Raw genomic sequence first — 23010 nt, 5'->3', positions numbered from 1 at the left:
GAGCTATTTAAGGCAAATCTGTGCTTGAAAAGGTAAAAATAACTTCTGCGTCTTGCAGGTTTTGACTTTTCACATGTTGAAATAAAGAACACCCATGTCAAAATCTGGAGTTTCTGAAGAGCTTCTGGGCTGAATCTAGTCTTGAGTTTTCTGATAGTGACAACACCTTGGATTGAACTCTGGTTTCAGACCATGAATAGGACAGCCTTTCTTCTTAAATTCAAATTAGCCTTAATGGGCTCAACAGGTCTCTCAAAACAGCTCACACAAGTCATTGTGAACTACTAGTATTATTAAAAGCTACAATTTGGGGTATTATCTGAATACAGAAGAGAAAGTGAGGCTTTTAGTAGAAAGATGTAAAAAAATATGTAGAATTTCAAAAAAGTTGTTCTACTTTTGAAGAGCTGTGAGGTCTTTCAATGAACTACTGAGTTAACTTCTACTTTAATAAGCTTCTTGTTTCTATTTCATTTCTGCTGTCCCCAGCTCATGTGCTCCTCGGTGCAGAAAGCCCTGTTTGAGGAGGAGGACAGAGTGAAGAAGCTGCAGCAGAAGGTGGCGACGCTGGAGAAGCGCAACAAACAGCTGCGAGATCGGGTGAAAAAAGTCAAGAGGTCTCTCCGGCAAGCTAGGAAAAACACCAGGCACATGGAGCAGATGAACCGAAAGCTCAGTGAGAAACTTTCCTCTGCAGGTGGTCAAATCCCCTATATTAACTCTTTAAAGCAGGAGAACTCGCATGCTACCTACCTTAAAGTATAATGCAAGGGTAAGTGCTCAGGCCAATGATAATGACAAATTTTGCCTGCATTAGATCAGGATCTGGCCCTCACACCTTGTCTACACTGTGCTTCAAACCTTGCATGGAAAATGAATCTGAACTTGCTCTAGACATGGTGCTAGGAATTAATCAGAAATGCAAATTGGATTAATCTAGGTGTTGGAGGAACTGCCCAAACCCAAGTCCATGGTGTCCTGGGTGGACGTAGGGCCAGACTGTAATCTAAAGCACACGGTGCTTCTTGGTCCTCATCCCCCTGCTTCTGTCGCCAGTTTTAGGTTGCCTGTGGCGGGATGGGTGTGATGAAAATGCCTGTTCTGCCCCATGGGCCATTGCAGGCACAGGAGCTCTGTTAGGAAGAATCTGATGCCCTCTTACCTGCTTCACATGGGCTAGGCCAGGAAGGCCGAGTGCATGTATGGAGATGGATGCTGTAGGAAGGATGCAGGCATAAATGCTCTTTGCTCCATCACGACCCCAAGCTTTCATCTTCCCTTAAGCTTGACTAAAGTCTATATTTCCTTGTCTGAGCAAAGGCTATGTCCAGGAGGCATATTCATTTTGGGCCCCTATTCAAAATGAAATGCAGATGTGCTCAAATTTGTCTTAAGAGTTTCTAAATATCCCTAAATATTCTAAACTAAATACCTAATATTTTTCATTTTACCAGGAAGTGCCTTAAGAGTCACAGTAACTCCCTCAGGTGCCTTCTATGTTGCCCACCCAACAGGGTTGGTAACCACCTCATTCTGGGTCTGTGCCTAAGGCCTAATCCAGCTCCTGCAGTCAGGAGTGGACTTAGCCTGACTATTACAGGCCCAGCAGACAATTTCAGATCCTGTTTTCAAGCAGGTTTCATTTACAGTGTGGACAAGGCTTCAAGTTTTGTAATCACTGTTTGAGGTATAATGGAGGTTGCTGGGCAGCCTCACTTAGTTAGGTTTAGATACTGTAGAGATCACATCAAAATCAACAGGGCATTGAAAATTAAGGTAGTTTATATATGTATATATTTTAAAATCCTATAGAAAATATTTTTATTACACATTTGATATGGTCTAATTTCTTAAAATATGAAGTAAATCTGATTTCTTTGATATCTCATAGAAAAAAAATTCATCGTGGTCTTTATTAGACATTTACAAACTGACTTCTGCTCAAGCAGTATAGGTTAAGGCATCAGTATCCATGGCTGACACGTTTTTCAGCTGTGTTAATGTACCAGAGCATGTCTTTGGTCTTGGTAGTCAAAAAATCTTTGTTCATAACAGGGCACTGTCAGGAGAGGAAGGTGGAAGAATAGTTTTTGTGTTTCTTCCCTTCACAAAATAGTTTCCCTTAGCCCAAGCATAAGCCCCAAGTGTAGATATGCCCTTATGCTTTTCAATGGGGACAGACAGCCCTTGCTCAGCACTAGGGAACATTGACAATTTGCCAGGGCTAAACCTGGTTTATACAAGCTGGACCGATCCAGATGACAGAGGTGAGGTCCTCAGAAATAACACCGTGCAAACCACCGCTCTGCTCCAAATTCTCCGTGCTTTACCAGATCTCTGCATGGTCTCCATGCTGTGTCTCAGCATTTAAAAATAGAATATATCCAGGCTGCAGCCCTGCTGGACCACGCTTTAACTATCCGTGTGCTAGGAAAAGCCCGTATCAGCTTTCAACCATGAGCTTCAGTCCAAGCTGAGCTCAGAAGTTAAGCCTTGTGTTGGCTTCTAGGATGCTGCGGAGTTTAATTGCCTTCCAATTTTGCTCCTTTTGGAAATAGAGCTTTCCCCCTCCCCTTTGAAATAATATTTGCATTTCTTAAGATTCTGACTCCTCCAAAAGCTCCACTGGTTTCAAAGGCTTCGCCTACCAAATCAGCACAATTCGAGTTGTTTTGTGCTGTAGTCAGCAATGCTATTTCCTGAGAACTACCACAGACCTAAGGCTTCCCTAGAAGCCATCAAGAGATTTTAACTCTGAAATGTAAATCCACAGGAAAATAACTATTTGTTTGTTTGTTTGTTTGTTTGTTTCTGGTTTCTACACTGCTGTTTGAATAAATTGACTTTTTCCTGATATAGGTATTAAAAACTTGTGTCAAATTTTCTTTTTTTTTTGTTGTTTTTTGTTTGGCTAATAAAAGCATTCCCTCTGTTATTCATTTATGTTTTATAAATGTTTTTATAAAGCTGAGAAGTATACTTGATATAGCTACACCTTTGCTATTCTTACAAATTTTCCAAACACAATGTTGAAAAACGTTCTGTTTTTGGGTGATATTTTTGTCTCTAGACAAAAAGATAGGAATTTCCATCCTATTTTTGCTTTTTCTCTAGCTTAAAAAAAAAAAAAAAGTAAACCATTTTTTTTCTCCTTGTCAGTCTCATGAGAGTTTTGTCACTTTGTAAAGAAAGCAAAAACAAAACCCCCAAATACAAAATCCAAACACTACCCAAAATGTCTCCCCAGGATACAAAACCAAGTAAGGGTGTGTCCCTGTGGGTTTTTCTCTTTCATTCCTCCTTGATTTTGAACCATTTCCAGAGATAAGGACTAGCAGTCAGATCAGATCTCAAGGTAACTCTTTCAACACGTAATAGGGGATGCCAAGCCCAAATAAAAATGCTATTAGAGTGTCACCATTAACTGTCTTATGGGCAGGAAGCATGAGTGTGAAGGGGAGTTTGTGCATCTTAACCCAGTCTGGGACTCATCACATAGGGCCTGACACAGACAGACATTTTCAGACCCACTCTGCAGCTATTTCAATGACCAGCTAATCTAGAAATGCAAAAAAAAAAAAAAAAAAGACATAAATTCTTGTTATTTCCCAAATTAATGCAAAGGGCATGACTGGGTATGTTCCTGTTTAAAAGCTACCCAGGAGAGACTGACTGGTGAAAGTACAGAAGTGCAGAGGGAGTTGACAAGGGGTGGTATAGAAACCCAAAGAGCATGCTGGAAAAAAAAGGAGGATGGCAGGTGGCGAGGCAAGAGAGAGCAGAAGTTGCCCTCCAATGAGGAAACAATTGGTCAGAAACACCATCGAATGAGGCACCCCACACAAGAAGTTTAAAGATCCTTTATAAATTATTACCATTTGCTTTTGCAAACACATCAGGGGCTTGAAGGATGCCAGAGTATCTGCAGGGCTGGTGCTAAAGTTTCCCAGAGCAGATGAAGCCAGAACTGGGGGCAGAGAGGGGATTTTTTGGCCTCTGTGTTCACTGTGAAGGAATGTAGGGATGCTCTCATGGCTGAATATTTTTTATTTTTTTTTTTATTCTTTTTCTTTCCTGAGGGACCCAGCAGGTGACAAAAAGAAATTAAGGAGAAAAACGAATATTAACAAATTGTAAAGCCAAGGAGCAAATGAGTAGGAACAGTAATGAAGTGGAGAATTAGCTGAGTGATGCTGGGCGACTGATAACAAAAATAAATGAAATGCAATGTAAGTAATGTGAAAGGATATCCACGGGGAAAAAAATCATATTTTTTCACATGAATTGAGACGCTCTGAGCTGGCATCGGCCACCTAGTATCATTGGATAAAGTCAGTGATCAATTACCCCATCAACTGGATCAGTCTAGTATCATGAAGAGGTCACTCCATACCATTCAGTGAAAACGCTGGCTCAACACTCAATCAAAAAAGCAGGTGAAGTGGTAGAAATCATTAGGAAAGGGACAGAGATCGTCATTACACTGCTAAATATGAGGTACACCCACATCTGGTATGCAGTGGGCAGTTATACCTCACCCCCCAAAAAAAAAGCATCTAATAGGAAATACATAGTGAGAGGCAACAAGAAAAATCCAAATTCTAGAGTAGCTTCATATGGTAAGCCTCAACAGAGCTGAAAGGGATATTTTATTGATGCTCTGGGCCCCAAAAGCACCTTATGTCCTTATATATTACAATAGGAACAATAGGAGGAACTCTTCTGCATTTTTTTTTTTTTAATGGGGATGTTTGTAGAACAAAGTGCACCACTCATAAAATCACAAGCATTATCCTGATTCAACAGCCCTACGTGGGTAGCTCAAGGAGAACCATGTAGTGGTATAGGAGGACTTATGGAGACCAGACAACACTAGCAGCTTTCTCTGCTTCTCAACACCAAAACCATTGAGAAGAGAATGAATTCCATATGTTATTCTGTTTGGGTTTTAGCAGGAAAGGCTTGTGGAGCAGAAGAGCACACCAGTGATTCAGAGTCGCATCAGTAAAGCCCACTTCCTATACACAAAATTTCTCGCCAAGCTAGGTAATCTCTCATTAATGAGGCAAAGGAGCCTAAGTTAATTTCTAAAAGGAGAGAAAAAATATACAGGGAAAACTGTGTAGAGCAGATAAAACTGACAAGATATGTCATTTGTTCTTGCAATAAATCTAAGTAATTGCAATGAAATTTCATTTTCCTCCCCATTTAACCCCAATTATTTTCATTTAATCACAGAAACTTTGCTAGTTCCCTCCAAACCAGGCTGCTTTGCGTGTGAAATGTCATTTCCAACATGTACTTGGGTTTAGGCATGTTCCTAATCCCCTAAAACAAACAGAGCAAGCGGGACAGCCTGTTCCAGCATACGTGGTGCTGCTCTGGGAGGGTTTGTTGGCTCCAGTCGCCTTGGCTCTCGGGGGAACATGGCCAAGTGACCCCGGCAGGGATTTCCCTGGAGCTCACACTTCAGGAGGTAGGCAAAATATAGATGTCGTGGGGCAGGAGCAATGCCTTCTTTCCAAGGAATCACCTCTTAGTGGGCCAAGATTTGGTTGGTTTTCCATTCGATGGGCTTGGTGGCATCACGACACTGCTGGGCGTTTCTTCTTTGCAATTGCTTGCTGCAAAAGTCTTCTTTTTTACTGAGATTTTCCACAAACAAGGAGCCATTTCTCAGAACAAGGTGGTGGTGGGTGTAATTGTTTTGCAATGTTAACATATAAACAGTGAAGTGGCGTTTTCTTTGGCAGACTCCCACACTTTGGAGTCATGATGAAATTTGGCATAAATTCCTATGACCCCCACCCCTCACCCTCATCCCCCAAACAAAAATCAGCAGGAGGCCTTTGAAATATTTCATTTTTGCAATGCTTGCATGCCCAGTAAACCTTCGCAGTGCTTCATGGCTAAAACTGCAATGAATGCCCTTACGGAGACTTCTTGAGCCTCTCTTGGGTCTTCATCCCAGCCAGACAACTGAGATGCCAAAGTAGGCAACGCAGGCAGAATCACAGAATCACAGAATATCCTGATTCGGAAAGGGCCCACAAGGATCATCAAGTCCAACTCCTGCCTCCACACAGGAGCACCCAAAAATCAAACCATATATCTGAGAGCTTTGTCCAACCACTTCTTGAACTCCAGAAGTCTCGGTGCTTTGACCACTTTCCTTGGGGGCCTGTTGCAGCATATCAAAACAGATACGGCATTTCAAAACAGTGGCATTTCACTGGGTCAAGAGAAGGAACTGGTTTGTATAAAACCCAAATTCACTGTTTGGCGTGGGTTTCTCAGCATGCCTATGCAGGCTAGACACGCTCTTTGGAGAGTGGAGAGGATTTTTGACACTTCTTTTTTTTTTTTCCTATTCTGCTCTTGTTTACTCTAGCAGATAGGCCACAATCCAAACCCTAAATTTACAGAACTCCATCAAATCCTCTCCCTGATGTTTATAAGTATCAGCCCTGTCATTTGCTCTGCTCCCCTACCCCATGCACGCGTTGCTCAGGCTCCAAAGGAAATGTTTGCTTTCGCCAGGGCTTTGCTCAGCTGAGTCAGTGTGCTGGAGCCCGCGTGCTCAGGATTGTCCTCTCTGCCCACAGCCTCCCTGGCAGCAGCTGCAAGCAGGTCTTCAAAGAGCTGGCTGCTCAAATTGCTCAAATTGCTCATATTAAAGAGTAAATCTGCTCCATGGGTATGAGAAAAGCACAGAAAGGGCAGGAAAATTGCATTAGACCATTAGACGTCTTTTGTTAGCTTGCTGCAGAACAGCAAATCTGCTGGGTTGTGTTGTGACTTAGCAGAGGAAGAGGGAAGCAGCAGTCCTATCAAAAAGCATTTCAGGTCATTTAACCTTCATGGCCCATTCCTTCATCTCTTTCTCACCCAGGAGGAAATAGGTTTGATGGGCAGAGGTGCCCACCTGGGGCCTGGGGCTCCGGTGGCTTGGGAAGAGGACAGAGGGGAACATCACACTGAGCTGCACCAGGGGAGGCAGAAAGCACAGAGCAGGAGGTTAACATTTCTGTTTCACTTCCCCTGCCCAGAGAAAAGCCTCCAGGGCAAAAGGGACTTCATCTGCAATGCCAGTAACACCCCAGCAGACTACAGAGGGGATGAGATGCCTGATCTCTGCTTGTTCTCCAAGGACAAACACATGCCTGCATCGCAAAGGGGTGCTTGCTTGATCTGTTCCCATGCATTTCCATGGGAATGGGGCAGCTGTTCTGGTCTCTTCTTTTTCATATTACTTCTAAGATTATTTCTGAAATACCCTGCTAGCTGGAGACTTGGCCTCAAGAGATAAGGAAGAGGAAATGTCACAGACTGTTGTCAATAAATTATTTTTCCTATTTCTTGATGCCAGGAAAAGCAGCTCTTGCTGGAGAAAAACAGATCATAAGCTACACTATCTTAAAATTATTTGGTTTAGATATGTTAGAAATTGCAATAAGTACCAATAGCTACAGAGTGTTAGTTGGAAGCTGGCAGCAAGGAAAATATTTTCTGTAGTAAAAGAAAATATCTTCTAATTCAATCTCTCTTTTCTTGTGTATATGATGGTGACTCAGGCTAGTTTTAGGTTTCCAATCTATTTTTCTTCACATGCACAACATGAGGGCTCCATTTTGCTCCCCGTGAGCAGATGATGAAGACCTAATTCCTGCCTCGAGAAATGGATCATATAATTGGAGCTGGAACCTGTGCTGCTTGCTAAGAGGGTGAGACAGCTCTGATTTTATAACATTTTCAGTAGCTGTATTTACGCTTTTCAAGTTGAAAGTTTCCGTACTGGTGCCTGTCTCTGCCTCAATGCATGGAAAAAAATTGTTTCCAAACTGCCAACCATCTCCGAGGCTGTCTGCAACTGAAAAACATTTTATTTTTTCTAAATATTTCTCCTGATTTTTTTACCATCACCATCTCCAGAGCTGGAGTCTGATGAGGATATTTTTATATCAGGTTTGTTATTTCTATGGAAAATCCACCTAAACTGTAACGAATGGTTGTCAGTCCTTCAGCTGCATAGACTCAGACAAGACTCTTTAAGCAGCTTTGCTGGCCTGGTCTTGTGGACCACGTCGGTGCTGGCCGCTGGTGGCATTGCTGGCAATGTACCACAGCTGGGTGCAATCTGATGGGTCAAGCGGTGCCACTTGCTAAAAGTCTCTGCCAGGAAGCATTGTGTGTTTGCATCCTCATGTCACCAGGGAAGTCCATCCTGTGGCCACACACGTGCTACCTCACCCTTGGGGAAGGAAACCCAACATCCACCTGGAAATCAAGAAGAGCAAATCGTCCTTAAAGCCCCCGTGACAGATGTTTTCAGTTAAGTGCTTAGATCAGATCCTTAGCATAGGATAGATCCTTAGCCTCCAGTGCTTAGCAGAGCAGAGAGAAAACAGGACTGTCTCGTGGACAAGGTCCTGAGCATCTTCCAGAGTACCTCACGAGGCTACCTTATCCATCCAGACCCCAGAATTACATATAGCCCTTCTCACTTCCACAAGGCAACAACGATACCCCCTCTCTGTGCCCGTTACAATAGCGTTTGCCCCGTTGTTCACTAGGAATGGCACGTGCTGAGCACACTGAGGGATGCATAATCTATAATAACATCATCTGACAATTCCAGTGTTCCTTCAGTCCTCTTATATCTAACAAATATCACCCAAGCTCTGACATGCAGGCACATCTGGAAGAGAAAAGGTGTTTGATAACCCCTGAATCAGCATTAAGGTCATTTCAGGGGAGAAAAGAGAAAGGATTTTGCATTGATACGACACTGGGGTCTGGTTCTGGGAGAAGATGTAGGTGCCCTGGTGGAGAGTACTCAGGGACTGTCAGGGACCAGCTAAAGTTAGATGGGCGATGTGGGCAGACTCTCCTAAATCGGTAGAATAAATAACCAGAATAATAAAAAGTAAAACAAATAACAATACAATAAAATTTAAATAAGTATTAATATAATAATTAATAACGAAATTCATAGTAATAAATATCTTTGAAAATAACAAAAAACGTGGAGCCAGCCAATACTGCCATCTTAGTGACAATGTCTGGTTTTAATATATATGGCTTTGTGCATATATTTATATATTTAATATATGGCTTTATATATTTAATATATGGCTTAATGCACATAGGATTATACACACATAGACCTTGGGAAGTGAGAAAATACAGTTCAATACCCTCCTCAGCACCCATCCTTGTCACCAAGGTGTCAGCAGTGGCTGAAACCCCTCCAAAGCCCTGCAGCCAGGCATGGACCAGAGCACATCCAGGAGCACAGAGCTCCCAGGGTCAGCTGCATTTGAAGCTTGGTGGCACCAATGCCAAAGTGAAGGGAAGTCTTCATGGCAAAGCATGATTCAGGGGTTTATTTTGTGTTTTTATCCAATTTAATGGAAAAGGAGTGAGCAGGGCCCAGGCCTTGCAGCTTCCAGGTGAGTGCAGATATTCAGATGGAAGTCCTGAAGGTGCCAGACCAGGAGGTTAACACATCCCAATGTGCCATAACACGCCTGAAGGCTTGGGCAAGCACAGACAGCAAATACCCAACTTGCTGAGATACAGCCCCAGGCAGAAGACATCAACACCACTAATGAGGTGTTTCACATGTGCCAGGAGCCTTCACAGCCCCTGCACGATGATGCAGGTGAGCGTCAGGAAGGATAATACATCCATCCTGAGCCACACGGACCTATTGAGCTTTAAATGCTGGGGGCAGGGGCTGCTCTCCTTGCAGCCCTGTGGGTTACCCAGGGTCAGGGGATGTGGGAAGAGGATTCATTTCCACACATTTCCTTGTTCTGAATCTGCCTGCTTCACTCCTGCAGGCCAGCCTGTTTTCTCAGCTATTGCAGCCATGAAGCAAAAGCAAGTCCACCCTCCTAATGCCTGCACAGCTTCCAAACCACACTCAGTAAGGCCCAAAATCCATCAAAGACAACAAATATGAAGCCGTCCTGCAGCGGGCACAGACCCTGTCGTCTTCCTCTTCCAAGCCAAACTGAAACACTGAACATTGGTCTTGGCTTTGCAATTATAACATACCTCCAGATTTGCTGGGTTTGACCTGGCATCAAGCTTTTTTGTACCAGCTGCAGCTGTCCTAAAATGCATATGATGAATTCAGATGCAGCCAGCTTAGAAGAGCTGACGTCTACTGCAGCATCTCAGGCAGCCCCAGCGTGGTGGGACCGTGCTGCTCTTAGAGAGCCATGGGCAGTTCAAGGACAGGGTATCAGGGTGCTGGATCTGGCCCCGCTTTAACAGAGCAAAATTAGTGCTGCACTCAGACCACCTGTACCTAATTCTACACGCTGACTCAGGGTCTACGTAGGATGGAGAAAGGAAAATGTAATCACACTGTTTTAATTAAAGACAGTGGAAGTTTTCCAGCCATGTCTCTGTAGCCCGTGCAGAGACAAAAATCCCTCTTCTGCTAAATGGATAAAATAAAATGCATCGTCACGCTGGGGATCAAGCTGATTCGAACTTTATATCCTCATTTGCTCTGTGCTTAATTCTCGCCATTTTTAATTAACTGCAGATTTTCTTTGGTTTCACAACTTTATCTTTGGAGCTGATTCTTTGTAGTCTTCGTCTTTACACATCACAGTCCTTATAGAAGCAGGCTTCAGGGTGTATGAACAGGGCTGGTGAGAGGAGGTGATGTAAAGCCGGGTTGTAGATGGGAAGTAATTTTTTCTCTGTAGCAGGAACCGCCGTCAAACGAGACGCAACGTATGGTCTTCGCCGATGGAATGGGAGGAAGCAGCATATTTCCAGCTATTAAACAGCAGGCTTTAAGCTGTAAGAAGTTACAGGCAGCCTCGGCAACACAGAGCTCATTAGCAATGGGTAGAGAATGCGCTGCGGATGCAGCAGTCTTGCTGGAAATCCGGCAGGGAAGAGGCTGTGAAGACCTGTGCAGGCAACGGGCAGTACCTAGCCGTCATGTAGGGCAGCCACGATGGCCAAAGCTGCTTCTCGTGGATGTCAGGACATACTGTAGGGAGATCCTTGGAGATGGTGGTCCTTCTCACGGGTGCTGCTGGGTCCTCCGCCTAAATGCTCATCTGGGCACCGAGATGCCAGAGTGATGAGAAAAAACATTTTGGGACATGGCAATAGACCTCAAAATAATAACAATAAATAAATAAAAATTAAATTAAATTAAAACAAAACAAAACAAAACAAAAAAACAAAAAAAAACAAGCAACCAACCAAGCAACCAACCAATCAAAAACCACAGAGATTTGGTCTCCCAAGACAGGAACAATTCTCAGTGTATGTTCTAGCCATGGGCTGCATTCATTTTTGGGATCTTAAGTATTTTTTTTTTAGGTCTTCTCCTAAATAACTTGCATGCAAAGTCAAAGGAAGTCCAGAAAGCAGGAATTGGAAGCTAGGCTTTAGACTCACTTTTTACCATTTTCTTCCACTCACCCCTTTGCTGTGGGGATGCTTGCTGAAGTGCTAATTTTTCTCACTCTGAGGACATGTATTTGGATGAAGAGACAAAGCCACTGCAGACTGATTTTCTGAGCTTTAGACTCCATGATACAAGTGGAAATTCAGTAGGATAAGCTTGTTCCTTTTTAACTTTTTATGGATTTTATTAAGAGGCATGAACAGACGAAAATCCCTCTAAGCAAGCATATTACTAGCCTAATTTACTAGACTTTCACTAAAGCAATTAAAGACAAAATGATGCAATAACCCAATTCAGGACGCATTTAAGACTGAATCAGTAAATCAAAAGGTTTAAATCACCACCGAAAGACCACAGATAATCAAAACAAGTTATGAGGATGATGCTGAACTGAATTACTGTATTAACATTGCCTTGGGAGAATTAAAAAAATTAAATACTTTCCAGTTCAGGTCCCCGGCTCATCTTATTACAACCAACCCAGTGGTGATGGGCACAGCCTGGTACAGGTCCATCAGTCAGCTGGGGAGCATTGCCATACAGCTCTCCTTGGCCATGCAGTGGCCATGTAGCCCAGGGCACGGTGACTTTCAGGCACAGGTGTCTGGACCCTGTACATCTGTCTGCAACCTGCCCATCTGCTCAGCCACATTTGGAGCTACATCACCTCATCAGTCAGTCGCCACCTCCTTTGCTCAGCTAAGTCCTGCTGGTGTCCTGCTAACAGATCCTTCTTTAGTGCAACTGTTGGCTCTTTCTGGAAGGTCTTTGTCTTTCTTCCAGCTGAGCTGCTGAAAAGTCATTTCTGTCCAGATTTAACATGAACTGTTGGTACAATCAAGGACATGGCACTTGCTGCATAATGTGACTTTTCAACCAGGAATGATCCTCTGACCAGCATCATGGCAAGTTGTCCTTCAGAAAAGCATTTAAAGTTCTTACTTATTAACACATATTTGCACAGACACTCATCTTCTCTGTGAAAAAAAAGGAAAACATGGGGTAAAGGTTGAAAATCTTTTCCCTTTTTTTCCTTGGGATCTTCAACTAACTTGTACATAATCTGTACTTGATAGTGAAGATTCAGTCAACACTGCAGTCTGTTGCTCTGGACTGGTGAAGCCCCTGACCAGAGGGGTTGTGGATTCTCCTTGGAGATGAATAAAAGTCACCTGGATGTTGGATGTGGTCCCGGGCAGCCTGTTGTAGGTGACCCTGCTTGAGCAGGTGTGTTGGACCAGATGACTTCCAGAGGTCCCTTCCAACCTCTCTGCAATTTTGTTACTTGTAATGTCTCAAAATCCCTGAAAAGTGCATTAGGAATCATATAAGTACTTAGGAAGGAAGAGGAATTGGAAATCCCCCAACACATGCTTCCACTGTGATCACCATTTGACTCAACAGTGGACTCTGATGTTGGCACATTTAATGGCTGTGAATTTAAACATTATCCTAAGAATTCAGGCAATGAGTGCAGGAAAAAAACGCTGGGATCTTGGCTCTGAGAGAGCTGAGATAAAAATGGCAAGATCTGATACAAGATCTTCCAGTAGTGGAGAGGAGATACTAAGGAGCCAAAGGACTGCTCAAGTTGGTGAAAAGCTTTTGCTAATGATCATCAGGTTCCAATCCCCCTGCCATGGGCAGGGACACCTCCCCCCAGCCCAGGCTGCCCCCAGCCCCATCCAGCCTGGCCTTGGGCACTGCCAGGGATGGGGCAGCCACAGCTCCTCTGGGCAGCCTGCGCCAGGGCCTCACCGCTCTCTGAGGGAAGAATTTCTTCCTAATGTCTAATCTAAATCTACCCTCTTTTAGAGTCATTACACCTTGTCCTTTCATTACACTCCCTTACAAATACTCCCTCCCTACCTTTTATGTAGGCCCTCTATGTACTGGAAGGCTGCGATAAGGTCTCACTGGAGCCTTCTCTTCTCTAGGCCAAAGAACCACAATGATACGATATGATATAAATTATTATAGTGGTATTACATATATACACACTTCAGTGTGTGTCCATCACATACCTGTGCTTTTCTGTCTATAGAGATGGGAGTTTATCCATCAACTCCCTTTAGGGTCAGTATGGGCTCATGGTAAATACAACTGGTGGCACATTTTTTGATCAAGGATCTGATCTACTCTGGTGCTGCTTTGAGCTGCAGTGGATCAGGGATCAGGAAAGTTTCATTCCAGGTGCTACTTTGAGCACATGCAAACCTGAAGCATCTCTGGAATAAATCTGATATGTGCCTTTTCAGTATTGTACCTGCCCAGCTGGCCTCCAGCAAAAGGAAACATTAGTTTGATATTTTTGAAGCATTTCTGGTCACTGCTAGACTGTAAGCTGAGGTAAGGATGTGAACACAGCTCCTGCTTCTGCCCCAAATAATGAAATGAAAAACATACAAGAGCCTATATGGTGCCAAAGAATGCACAAAGCTCATGAGTTAGATGTGAACAACAAATTACCTCTCAGCTCTATTATTATTATTATTATTAATTTCCTTAAACAAAATGCTTTGTGAAGAAGGTAAACAGCTCATTAATTGACTGTAACTGTATCACAATGTTGCAGTTATAAAGAAAAAAGAAAAAAAGAAAATGTGGTATTCAGGCTAAATAAACAGAGCTTGGAAGTCAGGAATTTATCCCAGTGTAATCCAGAAAGCCCAAATGGCAAACAATCTGGAAATACTCAGCTGAATACTTGCAGTGCTGATCCAGATGGTCCTTCTTTCCACTTCCATATTTATCAACAATGGCTATTATCACAGTAATTCGGCTTTGTTGAAGGGCTCCACCATACTAAGGACATGGATGTGCTGGGCAGGACACATACCCACAGCAATGGATATGTCCAGAGCTGGGAGAAAGTATAATATGATGGGAACAACATGTCCCTGTGGCATCTTATGTGTGAATACCAACACACAGAAAGCCTTCAAAATAAGGACAGTCCAGTCCCCTTCCCTCCGGCACGAACATGGCTGTTGCAAATCTACCCCAGCCCCTGTGATGATTTTTTGCATAGATGTAGTTTTCCAAAGACGTACCTTCCTATGGATGTGTTCTTCTGAAGCACAATGGCAGATTGTGGAGCCTGCCATCTAATCCTAGTTCTGTGGCCACAGTCATATACCACAGCTTTGAAACAGTAATCAGGTTGGTTCTGGTTCTTGTTTCTTTCCTGGCAATATAGAAGCTATTTATGTAATTTGTCTTTTTCTTTATATTGCTATGGGTTGGCCATTATCACTGCTGTTCATTTCAGCTCTGTTATGGAACCAGATATCTAAATCCATGGGGCTTTAACCCCAAGCATGGCCCCACCTCCCTGATGGGCACCCAACAAGACTTGTCTGGGCAAAATGATTTTGCCAGCTATTTGTAAAGGAGGTATGAAGGGGAAGGAATTCTTGTGTGCCAATGAGGGAAAGCCAGAAATGCAGAAACAAAATGGGGAAAATGAATATGAGTTAAAATATTTATATAAATAAAAATAAAAGAAAAACAAACAAACAAACAAAAAACCAAGTCAACACACACCAACAACATGCTCTGGAGGAAAAGGAAGCCAACAATGAAATGCACACAACAGATTTTGGAGCCCACAACTGACTGCAGAGTGACTCAAACATTAGCAAAGATCCCGTCTCCTTTCATGATTCTCGTCACAAGCCGTGTAAACCACCAGGAACAGCTCAAAGGTGCACCAGCACTCTAACAACTAACCATCACTCTAACAACTCCATCTTCTTATCCCAGCTCCACACAGACACTCTCAGGAGAGTACCAGGATACCCCCAAGAGATAGCCATGTCTCCATGTGTTGCCATACAGCATCACTTCCAATAGCAATTTTAGGAAACAGTTAATGGACTAATCATTCATTAATTTCTAATTCATTTCCTTATGGAGTGAATTAGGGAGGAAAAAAAAATCTTGTTTGGAAATTATTTCATAAAACAGCAAAGCCACCATAGAAACTATTTACTTCATTTTTTGCACATAGGTGGAGACTCATGCACTCAAAAACAACACACTTCACATCAGGGTGATTTAATTGGATTTATTGGAGGAAAACAATTAGTCATCCCTTTAAATTCTCATTATGATAGAAATCTCGATATGTATACATGATTGTCAAGGCAGAGAACCACTTGCGACGTAGCCCCATTAACAATTTGCAGTATTGCAAACTCATTATGCAGATAAAACTTTTGCGATGCCTTAATACATGCATGGAGTAAATACACATTCTCCCTTCTTTTTGGACATGGATGCTGTTATGAACTTGTATCAATCACAAGACCTGCAATATTAGGCACACTGACATTCCTTGATTAAGATTTAAGCCTTTGTAGAAAACATGCTTGCATTTTCGTTAAAAGTTGACCAAGAGATGTTTTGCAGTTGAGGTCATTGGGGAGTCACTGCTCTGGGCAGACTGGGCTTTTTTTGGTTGTTTGCTGACCCAAATCAAATATCTCTATTAAAAAAAAAAAAAAAAAAAGGCCCAAACTGACCAAAATGCTGCTTCTTAACTAGAGGCTGATAAGCTGACGTTGTGTTGACCAGAAATGTGAGTCACGCCACATCTCCCATTGAGCTATGTATGACCTTCCACGCTCTTCACTTTGGCGGTGATGCTACAGCTTGGCCTGGTATGACACAGCATGCACAGCACCAGGCTGGACTTGCAGGATGCAGATGAAAGATGGAAAAGCTTAGGGCTGCCCTGAGCACCTCCTAGGGTCTCCCAACCACTGGAAACCACAGGACATGTCCACCTTCCCATGGAGCCTTGTGCCATGTGCTTCCTCAGCAACCTGAACTTGGACTGATTTACAACTATCATTAACGATGATTTTTGCACTGCCAGGCAGTGTCTTGGTGATGACATGGCATCCTGACTGAGCACCAGCCTTGAAGGTGGGCTCAGGACTTCTTGGTGCTTTCAGCCACCACGGAACAAACCCTGATATAATTTCCAAGGACTGATACCTGCTTCCTATGCTACCAACATAGCACTTTCTCTCCAGCCCTTCTATTCGGCATGCCATTACCAGGAGCCCAGTACCATTTCCCAACCCTTTCAGATGCCTTTGTTTTGAGATTTGAGAAGATAAACATCTTCCACACCAATACAGTGACCATGGAGGAGCTGGGACCATCGCCCTGTCAAAGCTCACAAAAGGATTGGGCCAGATGTGTTAAAACCAACATGTGGCCTTCCTGTACCCTGCCCTGCCGTAGAAAGACCAGCACAAATGAAAATGGATCGATGATTAAGGGAAGACGAGGCAAGGCCATGTTTCCCATGTGGAAGAAGTACCAAGCCAAACTCTTCTGCGGATAAATGGTGGCACGGCTACATGGAGGCTGAAGGACTGATTGCAAGTATTTAGGTGGTGATGCTGGGGAAGGCGCTTCCGTATTTGATGTTTCAGAAACGAGTGGATAATTAGCTCAGCTCGTTGCCCTATTTCATGCAGGCAAATAATCACAGCATCTTGGTCCACAAAATGCAGTCCGTTCTGCAACGGGTGAGAAAGAAATACCTCCTAAGAGAAAAATACTAAGAACTGAGCAAACCAGCCAAAGTTTTCGCTAAGGATAAAGAACCAAAAAAGAGAAAACAACCCTAAAGAGACACACTGACGTGCTTTTTGGCAGCCCTGAGCATCGGCAACCCAGGGAAGGTATTTTAGATGCAGGCCAAACTTTTTAACATCATGTTCAAAGGGGGACCCTCCCCGACTCCCTGTTTCTAGATGTGTGTACGTGACTGCTGCATAGTTTTCAGCTGCTCTGGATGGTGACTCTTCCTGCACATGCTGCGGAGCATTCCACAGAAAGACAAAATACATTATCAGGTTTTGCAGTATCTTGTTCACAAAACATCAGCTTTTGCATTTACTCAAACTTAACGATGGATTTCAAGTTACAGATACATTAAGTCATTTAAAAGCAAAATCTAGAAGAAACCCCTTGAAGAAAAGGCTGGATCGAATGTGCATAAAGAAAAGGCTCGGGAAATACAGAAACAGTGAACAGCAGTTTAATACATGCAGTGCAGTAACATGCATTTATTGGACATTTTGGTGTTATCATTAGTTCAGCGCTTGCGAGTGTACAAGCCATGATTCCGCTCTGGGGCATGGAAAAATGTAAGAGCTGCTCTTCTGACCTTACCGTTTATGAAAAGGAGGAATAAAATAACCAACTGGACAAAGCAGTGGCACGCTTCGAGGTGGGGAAGGGGTCTTGAAAACCAGAGTCTGGGATAAAAAGCCTTTATCCTCGGCTATAAACACTATGTACACAGCTTCGACCCAACAGCACAAAGTTGGACCAAAAAACCTGAACCAGCTCCTGATTTCCCAGCAGTGGGACCTGCGATCCCTGGGGCCAGAGCACACACGCGCAGGGGCGGGCAGGCAGGACCCAGCTGCAGGGAAGGTGGGGAAATGAAAGGGATGGAGTAAAACTGTTGCTGGGCAAGAAATCAGGGATGAGTAATGTACCAGGGGAAACCCTGTTTGCACAGTGCTTGTGGGCAGGTTCCTGCACTCAGCCATTGCCAGTGTGTCCTCCGTGCTCCATTTTGATGCTGTTTGCCTTGGATGCTGCAGTCTCCGGGTGTGTTTCTGGTCTTTGCTTGAATGAGTGTGATTCTTAGCATCGAGTTTCTGGTGCAAAGAAGCACGATAATGCAGGCAAAACTCCCTTCACATGAATAATTTCAGGGATGCGTCCAGGCTCCAGTTCAACCAGATAAACATGCACAGGAGCATGAATGCAAGTAATCCCATTAAATGGCAATTTCCATGTGCTGAAAGGAAGATACTTCTGTACCTCGGGGCTCAGGCTAGAAGCTGCTATTCTGCAGGCGTATGAGTCCCTCAGCTCTTTAGAAAAACCAAAAGCAACAGTCTACTCTCTGCCTGAACTCGCTGGCAGAGGCAGACTGGTGTTTTTATGCAGAGTTCACCTAGCTAGCACTGCTCAGACCTGGAGCTGTTACCCTAGGGGGAAATGTTAGCAGAGCTTTCCTTATAGCTTATCTAGTTGACTCCAAATTCACACTGAAGGACAAAACTCTCCCTGCTCACCAATGGCTAAAAGCTCTCTGGCTTTCCTTGGGGGCTTGTTTCGCTAAAACCAGGCTCATATTTAAGGAAGGGGCAGCCTCAGGGCTGCTCACACTGCTCTTCTTGGGCATCGCTCTGGCTGTGTTGGGTCCTAGGGCTGGGAAATAGTTTTGGGCAAGCTCTGAAGCTCCTTGGAGCTGAGAAGAAAGAAGGAGAACTGCTTACAGAAAAAATACTGTCGGTAGCCGTGGAGGTATGCAGGGAACATGCACAGAGCAAAACCCAATCCAATGCCTATTGCAGACTACACGAAGATGACGACCAGAGGGCAGACACCCCTTTCTGTGGTTCGATTCATTTCAGGAATGAACCTTTATCATTTCTTGGTTTTATTTCAGCGCCACAACCAAAACAGACACACGAGGAGTAGGTAAAATCCAATTATTATTATTTTTTTTTCTGACCCCACTACTCTAATGGCACCTGTACAAGAGCAACCAGGACAGAAAAGACATCACCAGCAGGGTAACACAGTCTCATGAAAGCATCACTGCCAGGTTTCCCCGTACTCCTGCTTCCCCCCATGCGGCATGTCCACTCCGTGCTGCAGAAGGGGTGATCCAGCAGGCAGTGAGGATGCACTGGGAATGAAGTCACATGCAAAATCAGCAGCATAAGCCCCTGCCACTGCAACACTGACTTTCAGCTCGCAGAGTTCACGGGCAGCCTGTCCTCACCCTTCTTCTGCGGGCTAAGGGGCCAGCTGGAGGTTTTCTGGATTTTTAGTTTTGTTTTCCCAGCAAGAGCACTCTGCTGTTGGCATCAAAGATGGCCTCTGTGACTCTGGAGGTAAAAATCAACAATCAAAGCTGCAAGCAAAGAAAAAGAAGGGGAAGGAGCTGAGGAAAACAAGTTACAAACGGAAAACACATCGGTGCCAGTCAAGTAAAGCAGAAAAGGGAAACAGACAGATGAGCCCAGGCTGAAGTCCTCGTGCGAGGAGTAAATCACAGCTTGTTTAGTAGGACGGCCCATTGGGAAAGAGCCCAGAAGAATTTTTCTACCTGCTCCAGCATGGAAAAGTCTGCTTTGTTTTGAACCATCTACTTTTGGGCTATCAGCCCCTTCCCCACCTGCACACGTCATTTACTGGTGCAGGGGAAGGACTTGTGGTGGCACTGGAGCATCCCTGGCAGGCGATGCTGGGGTGTTTGCTGTGCCAGGCTGTGCTGCTCAGGGGCAAACAAATCCAGCCCCCAGACACCTGGCCTGGGTGCTGCTAAGCCATCCCACTTAACAGATTTGGTCAGATTTAATTTTTATCCAAGAGATACTTTGGGACTCGCTGATGAGAGATCTCTACCCTATGCGCATGGAGAACCTGGTCAGGTCCCCAGCTGTGTCTCACTGAACCAAAAGAAGAGCTTCCCACCACACAAAACTGTAGCAGAAAAAAACAATTTTGCTTCTAAGTGCTTCTGTTTCTCATCTTAACATCCCAGTGGTTGATAACAAACCTAAAATAATGATGATAAATTGCACAGCTATGGCAGAATATTAGGTACCGGAAAGACTAAAAAAAAATAATTGCATGTTTGGAAGGAAGAAATACCCCTCCAATAAAAAACACAGAAAACATTGAGCATATAGGGCAGCCAGTGCACAAGAACCCCCTGAATACGGGACAATACATCCGCTTTTGCTCCCATCACTGCTCTTTGGTTTGAAGATGGAAATCCATTTACTTTCTTTTTCTTTTTCTATTTTTTTTTCTGCAAGATATATTTGAACATTATGTTTTGCATAGTAGCTTCAGCAACTACATTGAGTTCAAATCAAACCTCAGGTTTCAGAAAAGAGGGAATGCGAAGAGGGAATGTTTGAGCCCCAACCTTAGAAGCAATTGTCCAAAGACCAAAATATTCCCTAAACAAATCCTGCTTCTGGTGGCACGAGTGTAAATGTGGGAATTCGACTGATTCCAAGCTGGGGGACTGCCCATGTACGTACATGCATCTGGAGCAGAACTGAGTTTATGAAATCACGTGGGTGCAGAATAACTCCAATTTCTTGTGACAGGAGTGTCTCCCAGACTAAAGCTTCCTTCCTCAGGCTGGTGAAATAAAGTAGTCTTGGTATGAGTGTAAATTGTATGATAGCAATTTTCAGCGACCCTTGTCAAGGTGACAGTGGTCTCATGGTGACAATGGTCTGAGCGTGGGACAGGAGCATGGCTTGCAGCAAGGACAGCCCCTGCCCTTCGGTCTGCCCAAATCTCAACGGTTTTGCTAAACCCTGCAGGCATGGGTGGCTGTTCCCAGCAAAGGGGGCTCATTCAGATGTGCTGCAGCCCTCTGAAAATGGGTAGTAGCTTAATAGCAAGGAAACTGGACTTCTATCGAGTGCCACCAAAGGAGTGGCCTGTCTGAACAGTCAGTGCTCATTGACACCTGCTTTTCCTGCATTTAGCACTCCAAATGTGATGGATGAAATCCCGTGTGCTGGTCAAAGCCAACTGAGTGAAGCTGAAGCAGGAGTTTGAAGTCTCGATGACAAATAATTATGGCTTTTCACAGCACGGTCACTATTGCCTGATCCATTCAGCTGCACCTGTACTGCCTTTCGCAATGTTTTGTGCAGGATAAAGGACATGAACATGGTGATTGAGCACAAGGCTTGTGCCTCTGGGTGGGGATGAGCCCGTTTGGGGTACAAGAGAAGTAACCTGGAGCTGTTGGGCAGATGAGGGCAGATTTGCTCTCCTCTCTGTTTCAAGGTGCATGGACACACAACACAGTGGCTGTTCCCAAATAATGCACCAGCACGTGTAGCCTGGGAAATGCATGTATTAAGTAATTAAAAAAAAAAAAAAAAAAGAAAAGAAAAAAGAAAAGTTGAGCTGGTTTTTGTATATGAGCTCTACAGAAGGGTGCAAGCATCAGCCCTCTCCCAGGGGCAGAAACCGAGGCACGCAGAAATCATTTCACTCTGCCCATCACATGCAGTGGCTGGAAGGGATTGCCAAGAAGGGAACTGCTGCAGGATGAGGCTCTGTTGTTTCGCTTGCCCAGCTCTGGTCTGCTCCTCAAAGGCACCGTGTGCCGGCCTCTCCTCTCCAACAAGGGTGCTGCAGGCTGCCAGCACTGCAGGAATGGGGCTGGTGGTGGCTGGATTCTCCCCGTGGCTTTCAAGGAGGAGGAGGAGGGGGAAAGCAATGGTTTCTTACTCGGAGCAGCAGCTCTGCTAAAGCCAGCCAGGCTTGCAGTCCAGTCTGAGGAGTGAGAAATGGCATGCCATTGAAATCCTCCTGTGTTGCCAAGTTGACATCCACTCCTACCTACAGAAACAGCCTATCCTCCAGCAGACCGGGAGGAGGGACATTACTGGAAGTACTTCTTAAAAGAAAAAAATATATCTATGATGCTCAGAAAAGTATCTCTATTTAAATAATCCAGTTGAGATGTTTGTAGTTAATGGAAAAAAAAACAACAATACAACATATACTGTTACCTACACTGAGAAAAGAGTAAATCACTGGGGAAAAGAATGAGTGTTCATTAGTTAGAACATTGCTAGACTCACATATATATATATATATTTATATATATGTATATATATGTACAGCACCAGAGACTTAGATCCGTTCCCCCTGGAGTCATTGCAGTTTGTGATAAATGAAACATTTCAGAATTGCAGTATAAAATATGGCCATAAAAAAATCTTCTTTCTTCTAGTCCTTCAGCCCCGGCCGCCCGGGCTCTCACTTGCTCCCTGTGTGCACTGTGGTCACTGTGGTGGGTCTGGGTCTCCGGTCCCCTCCTACTGCCGAAACGCCTGAAGAAGCAGATGAAACAAAACTACAGAGAGTGGATGGAGACATACCTAAAAGGAAAGCCAGAAACAGAGTTAGAAGTGTTATTTTTGGAGGGGGGGAATGTGGGTGTTGCTCCCACAGCCTGCTCCAGAGCGGAGGGGACCGCTGCTGGAGATGGTGCTCCTGGCTTTGGTATGTGTCCAGCCAGACCGAAGCCACATTTCTAGGGTTGAAGACAAAGAGTTGTGGGATTCAAAAATCCCTCCAGCATTGTGCTTGCTCAAGGTAATTTTCCTCGTGGGCACCTCAAAGGTGATTAAACTTCTCATCACGGCCATCTAGCTAAAGGAACAGACCACGCGCCTGGGCTAAACGCATTTCCCCAGGCATCCTGCAAAGCTGCTGATAAAAAAAGTGCAGTGGGTCAAACTCGTTGGTGAGTTCCTGTAAATCTAGAGAGAAGGTAAATTTGTGTGACTTGGGCATCATGCTAGCGACACCTTATGTCACTTCAGGCTTTGCTGGTATGTCTCCAGGACTTCCAGCTAAGAGATGTAGACTGACATAGGTTAGGTGCCTGGACCCAATTTTTACCCAGGCAGCTGCTTTTGAACTAATCACAGACTTTTCACAGACTTTTTTAGTGAAAAAATGGG

At 44.1% G+C, this 23010-nt stretch overlaps 2 protein-coding genes across 4 annotated transcripts in view; one reads left to right on the top strand and one right to left on the bottom strand.

Annotated features, from left to right (window-relative positions):
- Positions 1-22328, top strand: part of CCDC3 (coiled-coil domain containing 3) — a 58051-nt gene extending 35723 nt beyond the window's left edge. Inside the window, exon 3 of the mRNA XM_080605592.1 lies at positions 490-22328. Coding sequence (XP_080461718.1) covers positions 490-765 — 276 coding nt within the window. The 3' untranslated portion in view covers positions 766-22328. The remainder of the gene's footprint in view (positions 1-489) is intronic.
- CAMK1D (calcium/calmodulin dependent protein kinase ID) overlaps positions 15502-23010 on the bottom strand; it is a 221640-nt gene continuing 214131 nt past the window's right edge. Inside the window, exon 11 of one of the 3 annotated variants that reach the window (XM_080605573.1) lies at positions 15502-19383. In XM_080605573.1, coding sequence (XP_080461699.1) covers positions 19382-19383 — 2 coding nt within the window. In that variant the 3' untranslated portion in view covers positions 15502-19381. Of the gene's footprint in view, positions 19384-21961; positions 22423-23010 lie in introns of those variants that run through there. The other 2 variants (XM_080605574.1, XM_080605572.1) reach the window with 2 other exon arrangements.

The sequence above is a fragment of the Anser brachyrhynchus genome, assembly GCF_964034855.1.
Source record: "Anser brachyrhynchus genome assembly, chromosome: 1".
In the NCBI taxonomy this organism is placed as follows: Eukaryota; Metazoa; Chordata; class Aves; order Anseriformes; family Anatidae; genus Anser; species Anser brachyrhynchus.
This window is presented reverse-complemented; position numbering and strand designations above follow the sequence as displayed.